General features: G+C 50.8%; 2 protein-coding genes across 19 annotated transcripts in view; one reads left to right on the forward strand and one right to left on the reverse strand.

The window, feature by feature from the left end:
- The first annotated feature begins 9,692 nt into the window (after positions 1-9,692).
- JADE2 (jade family PHD finger 2) overlaps positions 9,693-20,519 on the forward strand; it is a 59,076-nt gene continuing 48,249 nt past the window's right edge. For 2 of the 18 annotated variants that reach the window (XM_035284811.3, XM_078359458.1), the window contains exons 1-3: positions 11,283-11,623; positions 13,952-14,056; positions 14,697-14,726. In XM_035284811.3, the coding sequence (XP_035140702.1) occupies positions 14,712-14,726 (15 nt within the window). In that variant the 5' untranslated portion in view covers positions 11,283-11,623; positions 13,952-14,056; positions 14,697-14,711. Of the gene's footprint in view, positions 9,879-9,932; positions 10,048-11,282; positions 11,624-11,730; positions 11,896-11,985; positions 12,366-13,951; positions 14,057-14,696; positions 14,727-19,876; positions 20,183-20,519 lie in introns of those variants that run through there. The other 16 variants (XM_008984947.4, XM_078359478.1, XM_035284838.3 and 13 more) reach the window with 13 other exon arrangements.
- LOC103789122 (uncharacterized) lies at positions 11,826-14,112 on the reverse strand. The gene is made up of 5 exons (XM_035278948.3): positions 14,089-14,112; positions 13,171-13,425; positions 12,838-13,011; positions 12,554-12,665; positions 11,826-12,316 (listed from the first exon to the last, which is right to left on the reverse strand). Exons 1-5 carry the CDS (start codon positions 14,110-14,112, stop codon positions 11,826-11,828), a joined length of 1,056 nt encoding a protein of 351 aa, XP_035134839.2.

Raw genomic sequence — 20,519 nt, forward strand, 5'->3', positions numbered from 1 at the left:
ACCCCCCAAAGTGCTGGGATTACAGGCGTGAGCCACTGCACCCAGCCTAATTTTTGTGTTTTTTTATAGAGCCGGGGTTTCACTACGTTGCCCAGGCTGGTCTCAAACTCCTGGGCTCAAGTGATCCATTGCCTCGGCCTCCTAAATGCTGGCATTACACACGTGAGCCACCACGCCCTGCTAGCTGCTTTGTTCTATTTGCACTGTGTATTATTTAGTTAGTCCTTTAGTGAATGGACATTCAGGCTGTTTCCAGGTTTTCACTGAGGAGATTCCTGGACTTAGAGCTGTACGCTCTCTCTTGTTTTTGTTTGTTTTCTTGAGATGGAGTTTTTGCTCTGTTGCTAAGGCTGGAGTGGAATGGCTACCTGCATCCTCCACCTCCTAGGTTCAAGTGATTCTCCTGCCTCAGCTTCTTGAGTAGCTGAGATTACAGGCACCCAGCAGCATGCACCAAAGTGCTGGCTAACTCTTGTATTTTTAGTAGAGATGAGGTTTCACCATGTTGGCTAGGCTGGTCTCAAACTCTTGACCTCAGGTGATCCACTGCACCCGGCCCTGCACACTCTCATCTCCTCCTTCCAGTGTGGGGCAACCACATAGTCTCACCTTCACTTCAAGCAGCTCACAAATATAGATTCTGGAACACAGGGAGCCCCCAAGGGTTAGCATCATGCTCCGTGCCCCACTGCATGCTATACACCAGGCGAACATTATACATCTGGTATCTTTGATTTCCCCAACATCCTCCCACCTCCACCTGTCTCCCACCCCCAACCCCATCTCATATGAATCACTGTTACTATGCAGGTCCACCTCCAGGCCTTTCTCAAGAAACTGTCTTGCCCATTTGAACCTCCAGGGTCCTCAGATGGCTTGCTGTATCTTGACCATCCTGCATATGCTTAAGGATCTGTCTTCCTAAATGGGCCTAAATCCAATGAAGGGAGATCTGTACCTAAAACTCACTGCCTCAGCATAGAGCCTTGATCATGTAAGTGTTTGTGAATGTATGCTACTTTCCTTTCTTTTATTTTTTTATTAGAGACGGGGTATTACTCTGTCACCCAGGCTGGAGTGCAGTAGAGCAATTGTAGCTCACTGCAGCCTCGAATTCCTGGGCTCATGCAATCCTCCTGCGTCAGCCTCCCAACCCATTGGAATTACAGGCATGAGCCACCATGCTCTGCCCCAATATGTGCTATTTCTTATTTATTTATATTTTTATTTTTTGAAACAGAGTCTCACTCTGTCACCCAGGCTGGAGTACCGTGGTGCAATCTTGGCTCACTGCAACCTCCGCCTCCCAGGTTCGAGCAATTCTTCTATCTCAGCCTCCCAAGTGGCTGGAACTACAGGCACACACCACCACACCTGGCTAATTTTTGTATTTTTAGTAGAGACGGGGCTCACCATATTGGCCAGGCTGGTCTCAAACTCCTGACCTTGTGATCCACCCACCAGAGCCTCCCAAAGTGCTGAGATTACAGGCGTGAGCCGCCATGCCCAGCCAATGTATGCTATTTCTAATATAAGCCATGGTACCTCCAGGGTGACTGTGAATCAGTAAATACATGGGGCCAGGTATGGTGGCTCACACCTGTAATCTCAGTACCTTGGGAGGCTGAGGTAGGAAGATCACTTGAGACCAGGAGGTCAGGACCAGACTGAACAACATAGTGAGACCCCGTCTCTGTAAAAAATAAAAGATTAGTTGGACATGGTGGCTCACACCTGGACACGCCTGCAGTCCCAGCTACTGAGGTGGCTGAGGTCAGAGGATCACTTGAATCCAAGATAAGTTTGAGACCACAGTGAGCTATGATCGATTGTGCCCCTACATTCCATCTTAGATGACAGAGTGAGACCCTGTGTCTAAAAAATAAATAAATAATAAAAATAAATCAGTAAATACAAGGAAAAGGTCTTTGTAAGACTATCAGGTGTGGGGAGATTTGCTTTGATTGGTCAGAAACCCTGGGAAAGGTGAAATAAAGGGTTTTGCTTACACTGCTCAACCTGGAGCCAGCACCTTTGGTTCTTGGTGGCCCTTGGATTGGGCCAGGCCCCTCAGCTCGGAATGCGGCTTCTCACACTTTGACTCTCGTTGGGCTGGCCCTTGACTTGGCTGGAGTTATTGGCTGCTGCCAGTTTCTGGGGAAGTGTTTGGAGGCCCCAGGGATCTTCATTTCCTTTTGCCATCTGTGGCCACTGGGCTGGATCTGAGAGTCTAAGAGGGACAGGTGGCCTGGCTGGCACATTATCCAGACATCTCCTGGGACTGGGCAGTACTGTCTCCAAAATGGCTGGCTAAGGCTCCAGAGGGCTGCCTCTCCCAGGCATGCATTTGTAGGACACCCCAGTAAGAGCCAAGTCTAGATCTTTCCAGGGCAGTGTCCAGCCATGGACACTGACCTGGGTAGCCTTTCCTTCTGTTCCAAACCCAGGCTATAGTTTCTGCCTGGAGCCCAGGAGGCAGAAGCCGCTAGTTTTGTCCTCTCCTGAATGCCAAATACTATGTTTTGCACAGAGCTTGGCACATAGTAGGCATTTAGGAAATACTTACTGAATGACCAACAGAAGGAATGCTCATCCTCCGTTAGAGGAGGCCACTTTGTGCCACTGGATACATGTGGCAGGGTAACAGAAACACAAGAAACAGAAGGAAGTGTGAGCAAACCTTACTTGGATCCGTGCCATCGGCAAGCCTTCCCAGACTCCATTTTACCCCTTCAGGATTCCCAGGCATTCTCCAGGAACCCTAAGGTTACAGGGCAGGTGTTGTAACCCAATTTTTCTAATCTCCAAACCTACACTACTTCAAGTGTTATCTGTGGACCAGTAACATAAGCATCATCTTGAAGCTTGTTAAATATGCAGACTTGGCGGAGCGCGGTGGCTCATGTCTGTAATCCCAGCACTTAGAGAGGCCGAAGCAGGTGGATCACCTGAGGTCAGGAGTTCAAGACAACCCTGGCCAACATGGCAAAACCCTGTCTCTACTAAAAATACAAAAAAAATAGCCGGGCATGGTAGCAGTTGCCTGTAATCCCAGTTAGTCAGGAAGCTGAGGCAGGAGAATCACTTGAATAATAATAATGATACAGATTCTTGGCTGGGTGCAATGGCTTACACCTGTAAACCCAGCACTTTGGGAGGCACAGATGGGAGGATCACTTCAGGTCAGGATTTCAAGATCAGCCTAGGCAACACAGTGAGATCCCCTAAAACTTTCAAAAATTAGCCAGGCATGGTGGCATATGCCTGCTGACCTAGCTACTTTGGAGGCTAAGACAGGAGGATCTCTTGAGCCTAGGAGGTAGGTCGAGATTGCAGTGAACTGTGATGGTACCATTGCACTCCAGCCTGGGTGGCAGAGTGAGACCCTGTCTCAAAAAAAAAAAGAGGGGGCCAAGCGCAGTGGTTCATGCCTGTAAATCCTAGCACTTTGGGAGACCGAGGAGGGCAGATTGCCTGAGCTCAGGAGTTTGAGACTAGCCTGGGCAACACAGTGAAACCCCATCTCTACTCAAATACAAAAAATTAGCCAAGTGTGGCAGCGTGCTCCTGTAATCCCAGCTACTCGGGAGGCTGAGACAGGAGAATTGCTTGAACTCAGGAGGCAGAGGTTGCAGTGAGCCAAGATCACACCATTGCATTCCAGCCAGGGTGGCAGAGCAAGACTCTGCCTCAAAAAATAAAAACATAAAAAATAAATAAAATAAAATGCAGACTCTTAGCTCTTGCAGACTTAATGAATCAGAATTTGCATCTGAACAAGATCCCAGGTGATTTGTGTGCATAGTGTAGTTGGACGAGCATTACCCTAAGCAGTGAGTGTGTGAATACAGGTCTAGAACTCAAATGAGGACTTGGCACACCTGGCACAGAGGTGGGCTGCTGGGGAGTATGGCTAACTACATCTGAGGCTTCTGCCTACTTTGATGACTCAGACAAATTGTTGAGTCAGATATTTTCTGTCTCTTTGCAACCCTTGTATACCACCTTCAAAACAGCAAGTGCCAGGCGTGGTGGCACGTGCCTGTAGTCCAAGCTATTCTGGAGGCTGAGGCAGGAGGACCACTTGAGCCCAGGAACTCTGTGCTGTAGTTCATTATGTGGATTGGGTGTCTGAAATAAGTTCAGAATCAATATGGTGACCTCCCAGGAGCAGGGGACTACCAGGTTGCCTAAGCAGGGGGTGAACCAACCCAGGTCAAAACATAGCAGGCAATAAATATTCAGTGAATGAATGTTGAACCAATCTTACACTATTCTCTCAATTTAGGGTTTTTAGGGTATGCTGTACTTCAGCATTTGGGCATATACTGCAAGTTATTTAACAGGATTTTTAGTCTGGGCATGGTGGCTCACACCTGTAATCCCAGCACTTTGGGAGACGAAGGTAGGCAGATTACAAGATCAGGAGTTCAAGACCAGCCTGACCAACATGGTAAAATCCATCTCTACTAAAAATACAAAAATTAATCAGGCATCTGGTGCGCACCTGTAATCCCAGCTGCTCGGGAGGCTGAGGCAGGAGAATCACTTGAACCTGGGAGGCAGAGGTTGCAATGAGCCAAGATCACACCACAGCACCCCGGCCTGGGCCACAGAGTGAGATTCTGTCTCAAAAAAAAAAAAAAAAAAATCTGCATTTTTAACATGCATCCCATGCACTCCATACATACTAAAGTTTGGAAATGATTGCATCCCGAGTTGACAGAAGATAACGAGGCACAGAGAGGTTAATTGACTTGTGCAAAGTAACAGAGCTAGAGAATGGTGGAGACAGGACTCAAAGGACTGCCTGACTCTGGAATCCACAGTTTTAAACATATTGTCTATTACACTAGAAAAACTGATGTCCGGACTTACTGCGTGTATTTAGTCATGTATATTGCTTTGCGTGTATTTCACGTGCCAACAAAGTTTGCTAGACTGTGAACTCTAGGAAGGCAATTGATGTGTTTTATTTCCCTCAGTATTTGTAGTATCCATTACTATGCCTAGTACCTAGAAGATCCTCAAGAAAAGTTGTTTTAATTAAATTTCTACAGATGTATAGTTATCCACCTCTATACACATTCACAGATAAACATATACAGAGTACATCTCATTCTCAATTAGCATCTGAGAACAAGTTGTGACAACTAGAAACCTTCCCACTCTCTCCTGAACTATTTCAATCAAGCTTTTGCTGACATTACTCCATTGACATGGCTCTTGTCAAGGTCACCAATAACGTCAAGGTCACCAGTAACCTCAACGTTGATGAACCCAATGATTAATTCTCAACCTCCGGCTTGTCTGACCCCTCCACAGCTTTGGACTTAGGGCTTTCCTCCCTCCTGAAGCTCTCTCTCACTTCTTTTGGCTTCTAGGATATTCCTTCTATCTCTTTGAATAATTTTTTTTATTGATTGATTGATTGATTTTTTTTTTTTTTGAGACAGAGTTTCGCTGTTGTTACCCAGACTGGAGTGCAATGGCACGATCTCGGCTCACCGCAACCTCCGCCTCCTGGGTTCAAGCAATTCTCCTGCCTCAGCCTCCCAAGTAGCTGGGACTACAGGTACGCAACACCATGCCCAGCTAATTTTTGTATTTTTAGTAGAAACAGGGTTTTACCTTGTTGATCAGGATGGTCTCGATCCCTTGACCTCGTGATCCACCCTCCTCGGTCTCCCAAAGTGCTGGGATTATAGGCGTGAGCCACCGCGCCCAGCCGATTAATTTTTTTTTTAACAACATTAACACTTGTGCTGGTTTCTCTTCATCTTCCAGACCTCTTCACCTTGCAGTGCCCAAGGGTACTGTCCTTGAGCTCCTTCTCTTTGCTTTTTTTTTTTTTTTTTTGAGACAGAGTCTTGCTCTATCCCCCCGGCTGGAGTGCAGTGGTGCAATTTCAGCTCATTGCAACCACCACCTCCGGAGTTCAAGTGGTTCTCCTCTGTCAGCCTCCCGAGTAGCTGGGATTACAAGCACACACCACCATGCCCAATTAATTTTTGTATTTGTAGTAGAGACTGGGTTTCACCATGTTGGCCAGGATGGTCTCGATCTCCTGACCTCATGATCTGCCTGCCTCAGTCTCCCAAAGTGCTGGCATTTCAGGTGTGAGCCACCGAGCCCGGCCAAGCCCCTTCTCTTCCTATATTCACTTAGTTGATCATCTCAAATTTAAATGCCACCCATCTGTTCGCTGACCATTCTCAAATATTATCTTTAGCCCAGACCTCGCCTCTGAGCTGAGGCTGTCATGCCTTGCTGCCTGCCAGTGGCTGCACTTGGATGTCCAATAGGCATCTTAAGCTTCATATGCCCAACCCTGAGCTCCTAATCCCCTAAAACCTACTCCTTCCAGCTTCTCCCATCTCAACTGTATCTCTCCATTAGTTCAAGTAAAATGCTTATCGTTGTCCTTGATTTCTTTCTTTTTCTTGTTCTCCACCAGCAAATCCTGTCAGAGCTACCTTCAAAACACAGATGACCGCTTTTCACTACTTCCATTGCTACCGCTCTGGTCCAGTCATCTCTCACCTCCTTTATTCAGGTGGTCTCCTAACTGGGCTTCCTGCTTCTGCTTTGCCTCTTTAATCTGTTCCCCACGTAACACCCGAGTGACCCGTAAAACCCAGGGTCAGATCATGTCGGTCATCTGCTCAAAACCCTCCTTATCACTCCAGCAAAAGCCAAATTCCTAACAATGACCTACAAGGCCCTATATAATCTCTTTCATTTACATATTAAACACATTCCTGCCTTGGAGGCATTGGACTTGCTGGCCTCTAGTTGGTTCTTAACCTTTTTTGTGCATGTGCCACGGACTGTTTTCGCAGTCTGTGACACCTGTGGACTCCTGAGTACAGTATCTTTAAAGCCATAAAATAAGTTCCATAAATTATAAAGAAAACCAATTGTATTGAAATACAACTCTCAAAATATTTTAAAATATATACTATATGTGCTTCTTTATTAATTCATTAAATTACAAGAGATAAGGAGGCGGGTGGGTCATGAGGTCAGGAGATCGAGACCATCCTGGCCAACATGGTGAAACCCTATCTCTACTAAAAATACAAAAATTATCTGGGCATGGTGGCACGTGCCTGCGCGTGCCTGTAATCCCAGCTGCTCGGGAGGCTGAGGCAGAAGAATTTCTTGAACCAGGGAGTCAGAGTTTGCAGTGAACCGAGATCAAGCCAGTGTACTCCAGCCTGATAACAGAGTGAGACTTTGTCTCAAAAAAAAAAAAAATTACAAGAGCTAGCAGCATGATTTTGAAGTAGTGATGAGTAAAATGATATTTTTTCAATAAATTACTTGTGAAGTGTAATGATATTTTAAGATATTTGCAACAACTCTACTAATATCAAAATATCTGATTTCTACCAACAATAATATCACAGGTGCTGTAAATATCACTGATTTGTTATCTGTATTCATAATTGAAGAACATGCTACATTTTAATTAGTGAAAATAAAGGTGTAATTTTTTCCTCATCTAAGGTCAAGATCCTCTGAATTCTATCCACAGACCCATGGAGAGGAGAGTCTGTCGTCTCCAGGTTAAGAACAGCTGGCTTCCCTTCCCCCATGTACATACACACATACTCATATACACAGTTCGCTCCTTTACCTCCTTTTCTCAAATACTGCCTTCTCGGTGAGCCCTTCCCTGACTATTTTATTTAAAACTGCACTCCCACGTTGTGTATCACCCTTTCCTACTTAAGAGTTTCTCGACAGCACTTAATCACTTTCAAACATAATACATATTTATTTTTTGGAATTTAGAATAAAATCATGTCCAGTCTTAACCTGCTCACTCTAGCAGCTAACATTTTTACCCTTTTTTGTTTAGGCTCCAGGGTACATGTGAAGGATGTACAGGTTTGTCACACAGGTAAACGTGTGCCGCGGTGGTTTGTTGCACAGATCATCCCAACACCTAGGCATTAAGCCCAGCATCCACTAGCTATTCTTCCTGATGCTCTCCCTGTCCCGCCCCTCATTTGCTTATTTTTTCTGTATTTGTGTTTGTGTGTGCTTCGTCCCCAACACCAAGAATGGTGCCTGCCATATGGGAGGCCTGTGGAAAAAAACGAATGATTACATCTCCAAGAACTCTGTTTCTTCTCATTTCTTTCCTGTAAAAAGTTAATGAATGATTATATCCAAAGTAGGGATTGTGGAAAAAGGAAAAAAAAAAGTTAATGAATGATTTGTGAGACTTTTAATAAAGATTAAGGAGTTACAATTAGCTTTATCGTTATCATTCTGTTAAAGCTTCCAAGGTTAACCTTAAACAGCAGCAGAGAGCTGTGGGAATCCAAGGATTTTCACAGGACTTCCAGTCCTATGCAAGCGGTATTTTCAAGCGCTCATTAGAAGACCTGGGTCTCACCCCAAGTCAGTGAACCACCTCAGAGGCAAAGTGCTGCTCATAAACTTCTTTCTTGCCAAGACAGCAATCAGACCCCCATCCCTAATCAAAGCAATATTAGTAATACTTTTTCTTTCTGGCAGTGTGGTAAAATAGAAACCACATTAGGTCTTAAGGTCAGCTAGATCTAGGAGCCAACTCTGCCAGCACTTACTAGCTGTGTGGCTGTGGTTAAGTTACTAAACCTTTCTGAACAGGTAAGAAGGGGGTTAGGGGAGAAGGAGATGGAATGGCTCCCAAAGTGACCAGTACAGAGCAGGTGTACTTTAAATGGTCACCCCTCCCTCCTCCATCTCTGGAGATCATCTCTTTAGACTGTGCCACTGTAAACTGGTGCCCTCACTCCCACCCCCAGATATGTGGCCGACAGTCATCTGGACCTTGACCATCAAGCTTCGAAGAACAATTTTACCCTTCCTAAAGAAACCCACTTAGGTAGTTGGCAAAGTGCTAATGGGCACTGTGCACCCTAAGCCAGGTGCTGCTTTACACATACCACATGTATATGCACATACATACATATATGCACGTGTGCACACATGGCCTCAGGAACCCTCCAACCACCCCATTCTACCCAAGAGGAAAAAGAGTCCAAAGGAGATGAATTCACTTGCCCGCATCACACAGCTTCTGAACTGCAAAGCCAGGATTAGAACCTAAGTATTTAACTGTTTTGTTACGCACTCCAAGTCTGCAACACCTGTTTCCAGACTCTGAGCTTGGCTAGGGAAAAATCCCACCAATTGACCACTGAGAGCCACAGCCAGGTCTAACTGGGTGGTAATTCCCAGACCATCCTCTTGCCAGACAATTCTCCTCAGACTTTGTGAATGAAGGCCAAGGAAGAAGAAATGTTGCAGTGACTCCCTTTGAGCCCATATTTCTTTCTTGTTGCAAAAACTGCTTATTTCAGCATCCATCATCTCCCTCTTTGTTGGGTAGACAATCCGCCCTGTCGGAGGATTTGTGCTGTTATTATGAGTTTGTTTATTATTAGATTTATTTCTCCTATAAGCAAATGTGTTCACAACACTCCATCGGGGAATCTTCTTAATTGTCACATAAATGTCATCTTATGTAAATTGAATATTTGTCTTCCCATGGAAGGGGGTGGAGGGGAAAGAAGAATAAACAACCTTCAGTCTTGGAGAGGGAAGGCTACTCCTGTGTCCATTCACAACTCACCCACGTGCCTTCAATGCCAAAGGTGAGCTGAAAAATTATTGGATCACCTTTGAGGGGCAGTCGAGCATGAGGGGGAATAAAAAGTTGGCCACTGTGCTTTGGGGATGTTGGGCCAGGCTCCCCACAATCTGCTCCGGAGGGCAGACCACCCCCTCCCAAGCCAGAGGCATTCCGAAGAGGTTGAAGCTTGACCCCCCATCCCTCCCCAACCAGGAGGCCAGTCCTTCCCCTTCCTCGAGAGAAGGTGAGCTCGGCGGGCGCAGCGGGTTGGGTGGGTGTGGCCCGCGGCTCCGGGAACAGACCCAAGGCCCCGCCACCGCCGGCTAGCAGCCCGACAGCCCGCCCGCCTGGCGAGCGCAGGCTCTTCTTCCAGAAACTGCGAGGATCCGAGCGCACTGTTTGTGCACCACAAGGTCAAGTCGGGAAGTGGAGCCGGAGGAGGAGGGGCGAGGAGGCGAAGGGTGGGGAGAGGGGCGCCCTGCTTCCTCGCCATGTGCCAGCCTTTGGAAGTTACCCCTCGGTTTTTAACCCTTTCGGGGTAATGGGAAGAAAGAGCAAGGGGGAAGGGGTCGCCCCGGGGCAAAATCCTACTGGGGCCAGGATGTGCAGCCAGCCACCTACCCACCCTTCACTGGCTTCTCCACCCCCCGGAAATGCGGGGCAGCGCTAGGCGCCAGGAGGCACCCGGGAAGGGGGAGGGGGCGACGAGCCCCAAGGGGACCCTCTCTACGGACCGCCCCTCTTTTCTTGAGGTCGCCTACAATTTCAAGTTTCCCCCGCCCGGAATGTTAGTTTTACATTTGGAGTGGGTGCGGGGAGGAGGGCCGCGCCCCCTCCTCAAGACTCTCGTGCGCCCATCCCCTCCCCTCCTGCCAGCACTTTCTGCTCACTTCAGGCGCTGCGAAACGCCACGCGATTTATTCGATTCACATTTTAAAACCAGCGATTCAAAAGCAGGGCCTAGGGCGAGGGTCTTCCAGCGCTGGAGCCCCGGGGGGCGGGGTGCTCAGTGCAAACCTCGTTCCCTCCGCGAGTGTCGCCTCCAGGCTGTTATTTGCAAAGAAACGTCTTTTTGACGCAGGGAGAAATGGCAAATTTTAAGTACGTCATTAATATGGCGCCAAAAGATTTTTTTAAGTATAAGCTTGCTTTTTTTTTTTTTTAAGGTTGCGGGGGGCGCCGCCCGGGTCTGGGGCGCGTAGGGGGCGGGGTGTGAGCAGAAAGTGTGAGTGAAAGAGTGGAGGGGCGGGGTATGTGTGTGAGTGTGTGAAGTGTGAGCAGACCTGATGGGACTTGCATGGGCGCAGCCGCCGCTCGGGCCCGGCCCTGGGGACGGGGCGGGCTAGGGGCGCCCCAGAGTCCATGGGGAGTCCGGGCCCAGGGTGCCGGCAGGCGTGGTGGGGGCGCGGCGAGGCAGGGCACCCTCCCCCCCACCGGGCCCGCAACGCTACCTGGACTGCCCGCCCGAGCCAAACAACTGGGGGGGGGGGAGCGGCGACGGGGGTGTCGGGAGCGGAGATCAGAGTGAATAAGAAAAAAGTGGCTACTCCCCCTCCCTCGCTCCTCTGCCCGCCCCCACCCCACCCCCACCCCAACACATTTTTTTTTTCTAAAGAGATCACAAGGAAGTCTTGGTTTAAAAAGAAACAGAAACATACACAGGGGGTTGGTGAATGGTGCCGACTGCGGCCATCGCAGTTGGAGGCTATTTTTTGGGGGGGTGAGTAGCGTCTATGGAGTTACTTTGCGCCCACTCCTAGTGGTACCCGCTCAGGTCTGGCGGGCTGACTGTCCCCGGCGGGGGGCGTGGGGCCGGGGACGCCACGGGCCCCACCGCCTCCCTCGCCGCGACCCCGGATGGATGAGCGCCCCCCGCCCTCCCGCGCCGGCCCCAGGAGCTCCCGGCTTCGGGAGCATCCTTCCCGCGCCGGTCCCTGCAGCGGCGCGTAGCCGCGGGCAGCGCCCCTCAGGGGGGTACCGCGGAGCAAGGTAAGATCCAGCCCCCGGCGGATGGGCCCTGCGCATCTCCACGACATTATTTGGTGTTTTTGCAACAGATCTGCCAGCGCTCCTCGCTCCCTCGCTCTCTTGCTCGCTCGCTCCCTCTCTCTCCTGCTGGCTGCCTGTTCTAGGAAGCCAGCGCGGAGGGGGGGGAATGCACAGCACAGGGGAGAGAGATTGCGCATGTTGGTCAGTCGTGTTTTAAAGAGTACAGTGCGGGGAGGCTGAGAGGGGCGCATGCAGCAACAACTTTTGGAAGGGTGAGCTTGGCGACCTTCTTTATTAATGACTGCGGCAAAGCGCCCCCGGGCCGGAGGGGGCGCGGGCGGGCGGGGGCGCGCCTGGGCTGCAACTTGCCCCGCGGGCTCCGGCCGGGCGTAGGGGCTGCGGCGGGAGATGGGTACGGTGGGGAGGTTGAGTGGCCAGGGCGGGGGCTCTGAGAACCGGGAGCTATCTGTTCTCCTGTCTCCCCGAGTTTCATTTTGTTGATACGCAGCACGTCTGGGCGCCGAACCGGGCTGAGCCGGTGCACATGACCTCGCGCTGGGCTCACGTGCAGCCGGTCCGGTCCCAGACACCTTCCGGGGGCCACCGCCTCCGCCCTGTCGCCCCCTCTCCCGGCCCGGTGCACGCGGGCGCTGCACGCGGGGGCAGCATGCTCGGCTCCTGGGCTTGGAGGCTCTGCACAAATTAGACAGTTTTTTGGAGGGGCGGGGGCCACCCTTTCCAGGTGAGTATGGAGGGTGCGGAGCCTCGGCGCCAGGGGCGCGGACTGGGGTCGGGAACAGCCCCCACCTCCCGGGCCGCGCGGGAGTCCGGCGGGGGAGAGGCGCTGGGAGAGTGGAAATGTACCGGCGGCGGCCGGAGTGGCGGGTGCGCGCCCGCGGGGCGACGGCAGGGGGCGTGGCCCTTGTTTACCTTCTCCCAACTCTGCCGGTTCGCGTCCCGCTTCAGGGACGGATCCGCAGTCCCCTGCCCTCTGCCCCTGCGCCCTGGGTGTTACTAGGAAGATGCAGGCTTGTGACGGACCCTATTTGGGACGCACACACCTGACTCAAATGAGTGACATTGCAGCCTCCGCCCCCACCAAGCACTGCTGCAGTCCCTGTGCCGGATCCCCGGCCCCGCCCCGCCCCCGGCAGTGGCATCTTCCCGGCCTCACCTCCTTCCTCCCTCTCCCTCCCTTCTTCCCACCCACTCGCCTGCGCCTGCGGAGCGGGGCCCGCCCGCCTCCTCCCTGCCTGGGTGCAGAGTTGTGGCTCCCCATGGTTTCTTCCCGCCCATCCCTGGGTCCTGAGACACCCTCTCTTCTCGGCCAATGGATGAGAGGGGTCAACTTGGCGATTCTCAGCTGTTCTGCCGGAGGATGGGAATGCCTGCGAGACAGCCAGGAAGGCTTCACTGTAGCTTCCAGAGGCCCAGCCCTGTCCCCTACTGCACACGCTACCCACCCCCCTCCTCCCGCCCCGAGGCTCGGCTGCTCTTCCCGGCGTCTCTTAAACCCTTCCCCCGACCGGAGCGTCAAGCCCACCCACCTCCCGGCGCCGCCCCTGGTCCGCACAGCCTCTTGCCCTTCCTTCGCCTGGGCCGGAGCCCCCCGCAGCCTCCTCCGGCTCCTCCTCCCGGCTCCCGCTGTCGGAATCACGCCGGCGCGCCTCCAGCCTGCGGTCCCGCGGACTGCCTCCAGGGGCGGGCTGGAGACGCGCGCAACTCCCCTCCCAGTCCCCTCGGCCACAGCCGCTGGCCTGGGCACTTTTTAACCAGCTTGGCCGCTGGCCTCTTGCTGGAGGCTGGGGCAAGTGAAGGGTCACCAGGTGTCTTTACCCTATGTCAAAGGCACACTGCGTTCGGTGATTCTGGTCTCTGCAGATTTCCAAACCTCGCCACTGCTTCTAGCACCCCCGGCTCATCTTCTGCAGGATTTCGAGGCACAAAGTTTTATCCTGGGTCAGAGTTTGTAGGGGGTCATCGAGAGGTGTCACATTTCCATTCAGAGCGGTTCCAAAGCGGCTAGGAAGGGGCTGGGTGGGACGTGCCTTGCCTTTGTTGGAAGGAGGACCCCTGAGCTCTGATCCCAGACAGGCTGTCAGGACGCCCCCTTAGCATTTATGTCCTGCAAACTGAGTCCTGCGCCTGGGAGGTATAGGGCCGCCTGGCCCCTTCTCTCGGAGTGGCATTAACTCCCTGCCTTCACTGGTAAAATTCCCAGTAGGACATTTGGCAAAAGGGCTGGGCAGGGAGCTGCCAACCGGGCCTGGCTTTATTTCCTGGGTTCCCAGGGCTTCTCCCCTACCCTGACTTTCTCTCTCACCCCAGGGCCCCAGATGAACACACCATCCGTCCTGTCCCATCTTCCCTGGACGGGTTGGGACTCGCAGAGCCATCTAGCAAGCAGAGGAGGAAAATAACAACAGAATAACTGTAAGGGGGAAGGAATGAGTAATAAAGCTGACCCAGGCAGGGAGGAGGGCTTTCATGTTTAAGAGATGCTATTTGCTTTTTAGGTCACAGGCTGCAAAAACAGGCTTTGATCCGAAGTGGGCGAATAATTTATTGAGAAAGTTTGCATGGTAGGGGAAAAAAGGGATGTTTGTTTGATCTGGAGCCCTCTAGGTTGTCCCAAGTGCTGTTGGCTGTTGTTTTGAGGAGAAGAGCATTTGGTTCTGCAGCAAATGCCTCACAGAGGGAAGTCCTCGCCCCAGGCAGCAGGACTTGCAGAGAACGTTGGTTTTGGAACTGTTTGGCCAAGGGTCTCCCCAGCACTTTTGGAGATGAAGTGTTTAAGGATAGAGTTGTTTGGGCTCAGGATGCAGCAAATGTTTCCAGAATGTTTTCCCATCCAAAATGCTTTTCCTTTCCCTAAATTGCCTGGCTAAAGAGCCAGTAAAAGTGGTCCAAGAAATCTCCACTTAGCTTTCATTGACTGGTGAGGTGGGACTGCCGGTCCCCAGGCCCTAGAGGCACCACAGACTCTTGAAGTTAGGCCTTGGACCCTGACTCCCACATCATTAGGGTTGGGGGACAGGGTATTCTGGCTGTAACCCTGTGTTCCTTTTAACAGGAAGGCAGTTGTCTTATGCTCATGACACAGGTAAGAGACTTCTAGTCCACATTCTTCATAGCGCTTGCAGCAGGCTCTTTGGGGCCTCTCAGTTCTCCTCTGAGGTTCTCTGATGGGGAGGCCAGCTCAGAATTGGGGAGCAGGATACCTTTGGCTCACCCTGTCCTCCAGATAGGACCTTTACCATGTGGCTCAAATGCTTACAATTGTAGGTCCCAGCTCAGAGCTCTTCTCAGCCCATAGGAATCTGGAATACCCACACCCACACCCTGGAACTTGCAGGCCTGTACACTTTAGTCCACTGGGGATGGTATATACCTTCTGGAGTCAGACAGCAGCCTAGGTTTGAATCCTGGCTGTGCAGTTACCAACTACCTCAGTTCATATGTTATAAGGAGCATTTTCCGCAGATAGGATTAATAACAGTACCTATCTCATGTACAGAATAAGTGATAGCATAAAAAAAGACCAAGCCCAAAGCCAGGCATGTGATAAGCACTTGATTAGTACTAGTCATCCTTACTCTACCTGGAGAGTGCCTCAATGCAGCTTTGACCTTTGATCTCTCACCTTTAAGCTAGGCCAGAGAGCCAGCTCCCTTCTCTGCAGAAGGGATCAGAAGGATGCTGCAGGTGCCAATGGGCAGCCGATGTGGGAGCCAGTGGACTGAGCTCTGCCTTCTCTGGGACGAAAGTAGGGTGAGAAGGTTCTGAAGAACAAAGTAGACAGAGCCTTTTCATTCTCCCAGCACCCCCTTGGTATTTCCCCAGAACTGGTCTGGAGGGTGGGTGTGGGCAGTGTCTTCAAGGGGAGCTGGGTCCCCTCTGGGACACTTGAAGTTGCAGACAGGCGGTGGTGGGTGTTGGAGCAGGGTTCGGGCTCCTCTAGGCTTAAAGAAGCAGGTCTGGGAAGCCCATTGGAGGATCCTAGGCAGCAGCCCTCTACTCTGTGTACAAAATCATTTTTGTAACTGCAATTACTATCCCTGAGAAGGCATTAAAGTTAATGAGAGATAGGAAAGAGTGGGGCTGTGACCCCTGTTTAAAGCAGTTTAAGAGTGTGCAGCTCTTGTTTTCTGAATGTCTGGCCTTCCCAACACAAGGAGGCTCTGAGGACAGGTTTTCCAGCCGAAATATCATTAAATTGTATTAGCATCTTATTACACACACGCCTTCGCGGTCTGCCTCAGACAGGGAGAGTTTTTGTTTCTCTTTGAAAGATTGTGTCTGGAATGGTAAATTGCCTGCTTGAAAGCCCTTTTTTCCCCTCTTTTTAAGGAGGAGGACGAAATCCTGCTGTGTGGTGGCGGGCAGGCCAGGCCTGGTGGCCCCTGGGGAGGAGAGGCCGGAGGCCAGGTTGGGGTGTTTTAACTGCCCAGGGAGTGGCTGCAGTAGCAGGCCTGAAAGACCCACTGTTCCCAGGGTCAGCTGGAAGGGCGTTAATGGAGGCCCAGGGTGTTTATTTGAGTTTATTTGCAGAGAGGTCTTTAAAGGGGGCTGGCATTGGGCATTGGTGTGTTAAGTCCAGACCTGAGGCACCTACTAAGACCAATCACTAGTGCTGCCAAGAAAACATCTGCCACCAAATTGCTGCCCTATTACTGAGTTGACATTGATCATTAGCCAGGAGCCCAACCAAATAAAGCCTCCTGGAAAATGTGTGAGGTTAAGACGGGGAAGGCAGGCTGTGAAAACAAGGGCAAAATCTTGGGCCGGGGTGTTTGTTCCAGCAAGCCACAGGCAGGCCAGCTGGACTGTGTGGTCCCAACACTTCTCGGGCAGGGAGCAAGAGCACACTCAGCATTCCCTAGTTTGTGCTGGGTGTCACGGGAGGGGTCACTGGGGTCCTGGCCGGAGTCTAGATGGAATGCTCCTTACTCTTTGTGGAACACATTCCAAGGAAAAGGACATGCAACAAGTAGCTCACTAAGCACAGCTGGGATGGGTATTCTGTGGACACTGGGTGGTGAATTTCTTCAGATAGGGCAAAGAGCATAGACTGACATAGGCCACATTTAAGCTTAAATCTGAAGATTGAAGAGTCAGACATGCATAGATGGCATAGAGTAATATTATAGTCAGAGTGGAGTACAGCCTGTGCACAGGTCTTGAAGCATGGAGTCTTTGGCTTGTTCAAGGGAACAAAAGGAGCCCAGCATGGCTAGAAGGTGGTGAGGAAGGGGGATAGTGGTCAATATGAACTTGTCCAGGTGGCAGGGGCCAGATTCCATAGGGTCTTGTGGTTAGGAGCTTAAGATTTGTCCTTTGATCTATGAAGCCTTTGAAGATTTTCAGTAGGGGCATGATGTGATCTGATTTATGCCTTTTAAAATTTTTATTTTGGGCTGGGCTTGGTGGCTCACGCCTGTAATCCTAGCACTTTGGGAGGCTGAAGTGGGTGGATCACCTGAGATCAGGAGTTCGAGACTAGCCTGATCAACATAGTGAAACCCCTGTCTCTACTAAAAATACAAAAATTAGCAGGGTGTGGTGGCAGGCACCTGTAATCCCAGCTAATCGGGAGGCTGAGTCAGGAGAACCCCTTGAACCTGGAAGGCGGAGGTTACAGTAAGCCAAGATTGCACCATTGCACTCCAGCCTGGGAAACAAGAGTGAGACTCCATCTCAAAAAAAAAAAAAAAGAAAAATTTTGTTTTGATTTTTTTTTTTTTAGAGATGGGGTCTTACTGTGTTGCCCAGTCTGGCCTTCAACTCCTGGGCCCAAGTGATCCTCCTGCCTTCACCTTCCAAATAACTGGGACATAGGTGCACATCACCATGCCCAGCTTCTGATTTACAACTTTTTTTTTTTTTTTTGGAGACGAGTCCCATTCTGTTGCTCAGGATCTCGGTTCACTGCAACCTCTGTCTCCCGGGTTCAAGCAGTTCTCTTGCCTCAGCCTCCAGAGTAGCTGGGATTACAGGTGCCCGCCACTATGCCTGGCTAATTTTTGTATTTTTAGTAGAGATGGGGTTTTACCACATTGGCCAGGCTGGTCTCGAACTCCTGACCTCTCAAGTGACTGCCCACTTGGGTCTCCCAAAGTGCTGGGATTATAAGCATGAGCCACTGTACTGGCCCTTTTTGGGGTTTTTTTTGGAGACAGGGTCTCACTCTGTCATCCGGGCTGGAGTGTAATAGAGTAATCACGGCTCACTGCAGCCTTAACCTCCTGGGCTCCCTCTTCAGCCTCTTCAGTAGCCGGGACCACAGGCACACGCCACCATTCCTGACTAATTTTTGTATTTTTTGTAGAATCGGGGATTTGCCATGTTGCCCAGGTAATCTTGCACTTCTAGGCTCAAGTCATCTACCTGCTTTGGCCTCCCTAAGTGCTGGAATTACAGGCATGGGCCACCACGCCTGGACTGATTTATGCTTTTTAAACATCACCCTGGCAGTTGGGTGGAGCCTGGACATGGCTGGAGTGACAGTGGAAGCTGGGAGATGAACAAGGGGTTCAGGCAAGAGATGAGATTGGCTTGGACCAGGGTGATGACAATAGGAAGAAAGTGGGTGTGTTCTGGAGGCAGAGCCTAGTGGACTTGTTGGGGCCGAGGATACACAGAGAGGCTTCTGCTTCATTGAGGGGACTCTACAACACCCACACTTTGAAGGAGAGCTTCCTACCTGTGTCCCTATCCTGGGGTTGCATGAGAGATGCCAGTGGGCTGGTGCAAATGGAAGGAAAAGGAGACCCTTTCTTTCCTAGAGTGTCCTTTATAGGTAGGATTTCAGGAGCACTTTCTGTCCTCGAAAGCAAGTGCCTTGTCACACTGAAATCTTTTTTCCAGAGCAGACCTTGCTTTGGGGGAGATTGGGGAACCCTGAGGAGAAGAAAAACCAGAAGCCAAGGTTACAGCTAAGCACCTCCACCCCCCACATACGTTTGCAGTCTTGGATTTCAGCTTTGGGAAAGGAGTCTTTCCTGTCCCTCTTGCTGAGTTTGTAAAGAGAGTGATCCATGGGACAAAAAGCTGACATGGTGCGGCCCCAGGCCTCATTAACCACAGTGACGGCGGGGGGCTCACTGGAGCAAGGAGGCCTTTGGAAGACTTAGTTTAAAGGAAAGAAGCTGCACTCACAAAACAGTGGCTTCCCTCTCAAGCCTAGTTACCTGCTCCCTTAGTAAGGGCCCCCCATGGGACAGCCCCTACGCAGAACAGTCCCCAGGCACTCTGGGTGGTTCGTGGAGGACAAGGTTGGATGGGGAATGGACTCGGTGTGGGGTGTAGGTCCGCATGCTGACAGTCACCTGTTGGTCCCTGGGCAGTCGAGAGTCCTTTCTAGGGCGCCTTCCTTCCTGCCTCTTTTTTAGGAGCCCCTCCTCTGGGACTCTCCGACTGGTCCAAGTTTGCATGGTATTACTAACTGGCAACCATATGGATCTCCAGCCGCTGTGCTGAGGGCTTTACACCATTCTTATTTATTCTCACCAGCTGATTCTGGCCCACAGATGTGTTTAGTTTGGCCCTTTCAAAGTGTTGTAAAAATTCTGACTCAGTTGCCAACATTTTAAATTCAGGACATTTATGTAAAAAGCCAGTTCCAGTTTATGTCCTCTGAGAGGTATGTCTTTCCCAAGATCCCTGCTCTATGAGGAGAGGAGCTAAGATTTGAACCCATCACCCTTGAATCCACAGCTCCTGCTTTTAATGCTGTGGGAGGTGCTGGCTCCAAAGTGCCTTCTTTGCAGGAAATGAAGAGAGAAATGGAATTCACATACAGGATTACAGGAGAAAATGGGTGGGTGCACTTTTTAGCACCTCTCCCCCTACTCCACCCACCCATGTCAGGACAAAGCTGGGTTGCACTGGGCTGGGCTGAGCTAAGGAAGACGTAGGCTAGAATCAGGAGTCAGGGTTCCGTCACTCAGCCTTTGTCACACTCTTTTTTCTTTTCTTTCTTTTTTTTTTTTTAGGACAGTCTTGTTCTGTCTGTCAGGCTGGAGTGTAGTGTTTTGATCTTGGCTCACTGCAACCTCCGCCTCTGGGGTTTAAGCAATTGTCCTGCCTCAGCCTCCTGAGTAGCTGGAATTACAGGCATGCACCACCACACCTGGCTAATTTTTGTATTTTTAGTAGAGACAGGGTTTCACCATGTTGGTCAGACTGGTCTCGAACTCCTGCCTCAGCCTCCCAAAGTGTTGGGATTACAGGCGTGAACCACCACGCCTGGCGTTTTTTTTTTTTTTTTTTTTTTTGGCTTTCTTTTTTTTTTTTGAGATAGGGTCTCACTCTGTCGCCAGGGCTGGAGCACAGTGACACAATCAGATCATGGCTCACTGCAGCCTTGACCTCCCTGACTCAAGCTATCCTCTCCCCTCAGCCTCCTACATAGCTATGACCTCAGGCACGTGCCACCACAACTGGCTAATTTTTTAATTTTTTGTAGAGATGCGTCCCACTGCATTGCCCAGGCTGGTCTTGATCACCTGGGCTCAAGAAATGCTCCAGCCCTGGCCTCCCGAAGCGCTGGGATTACAGGTGTGTCACACTCTTGACACACAGTCTCTGGAAGGCAGGGAGGGTGGCAGCTGTAGGTGGCTGGGCTGTTTGTACTCTGCTGCACAGAGGCAGAGAAGTCAGAAGATCAAGAGCATGGTCTCCTGAATCAAATACAGTCACCAGCAACTTGGGCAAGTCACTTCACCTCTGAGCTTAAGATTCCTCTCTGAAAGGGAAGTAGCCGTGATACATGCCGGTAACAAAGGGCTGTTCTAAGGACTCGCTGAGGTCTCTGTGGACCAGGGAACCCCCCAACCCCACAACAGCCATGAGTGCTTAGCAGTCTTAGCCATCCTTGTTCCTGCCTCTGTGCTGC

The sequence above is a fragment of the Callithrix jacchus genome, chromosome 2, assembly GCF_049354715.1.
Source record: "Callithrix jacchus isolate 240 chromosome 2, calJac240_pri, whole genome shotgun sequence".
In the NCBI taxonomy this organism is placed as follows: Eukaryota; Metazoa; Chordata; class Mammalia; order Primates; family Cebidae; genus Callithrix; species Callithrix jacchus.

What these genes read in the sequence shown, in the direction of transcription:
- LOC103789122 (XM_035278948.3), bottom strand. Translation starts at nt 14,112, where the DNA reads ATGAAAGCCCTCCTCCCTGCCTGG. An exon ending in AAGCCCTCCTCCCTGCCTGG is followed by an intron (nt 13,426 to 14,088) that starts GTCAGCTTTATT and finishes CACTTGCCCCAG; the next exon opens with CCTCCAGCAAGAGGCCAGCG. An exon ending in GCCCCGCTCCGCAGGCGCAG is followed by an intron (nt 12,666 to 12,837) that starts GCGAGTGGGTGG and finishes CGTCCCAAATAG; the next exon opens with GGTCCGTCACAAGCCTGCAT.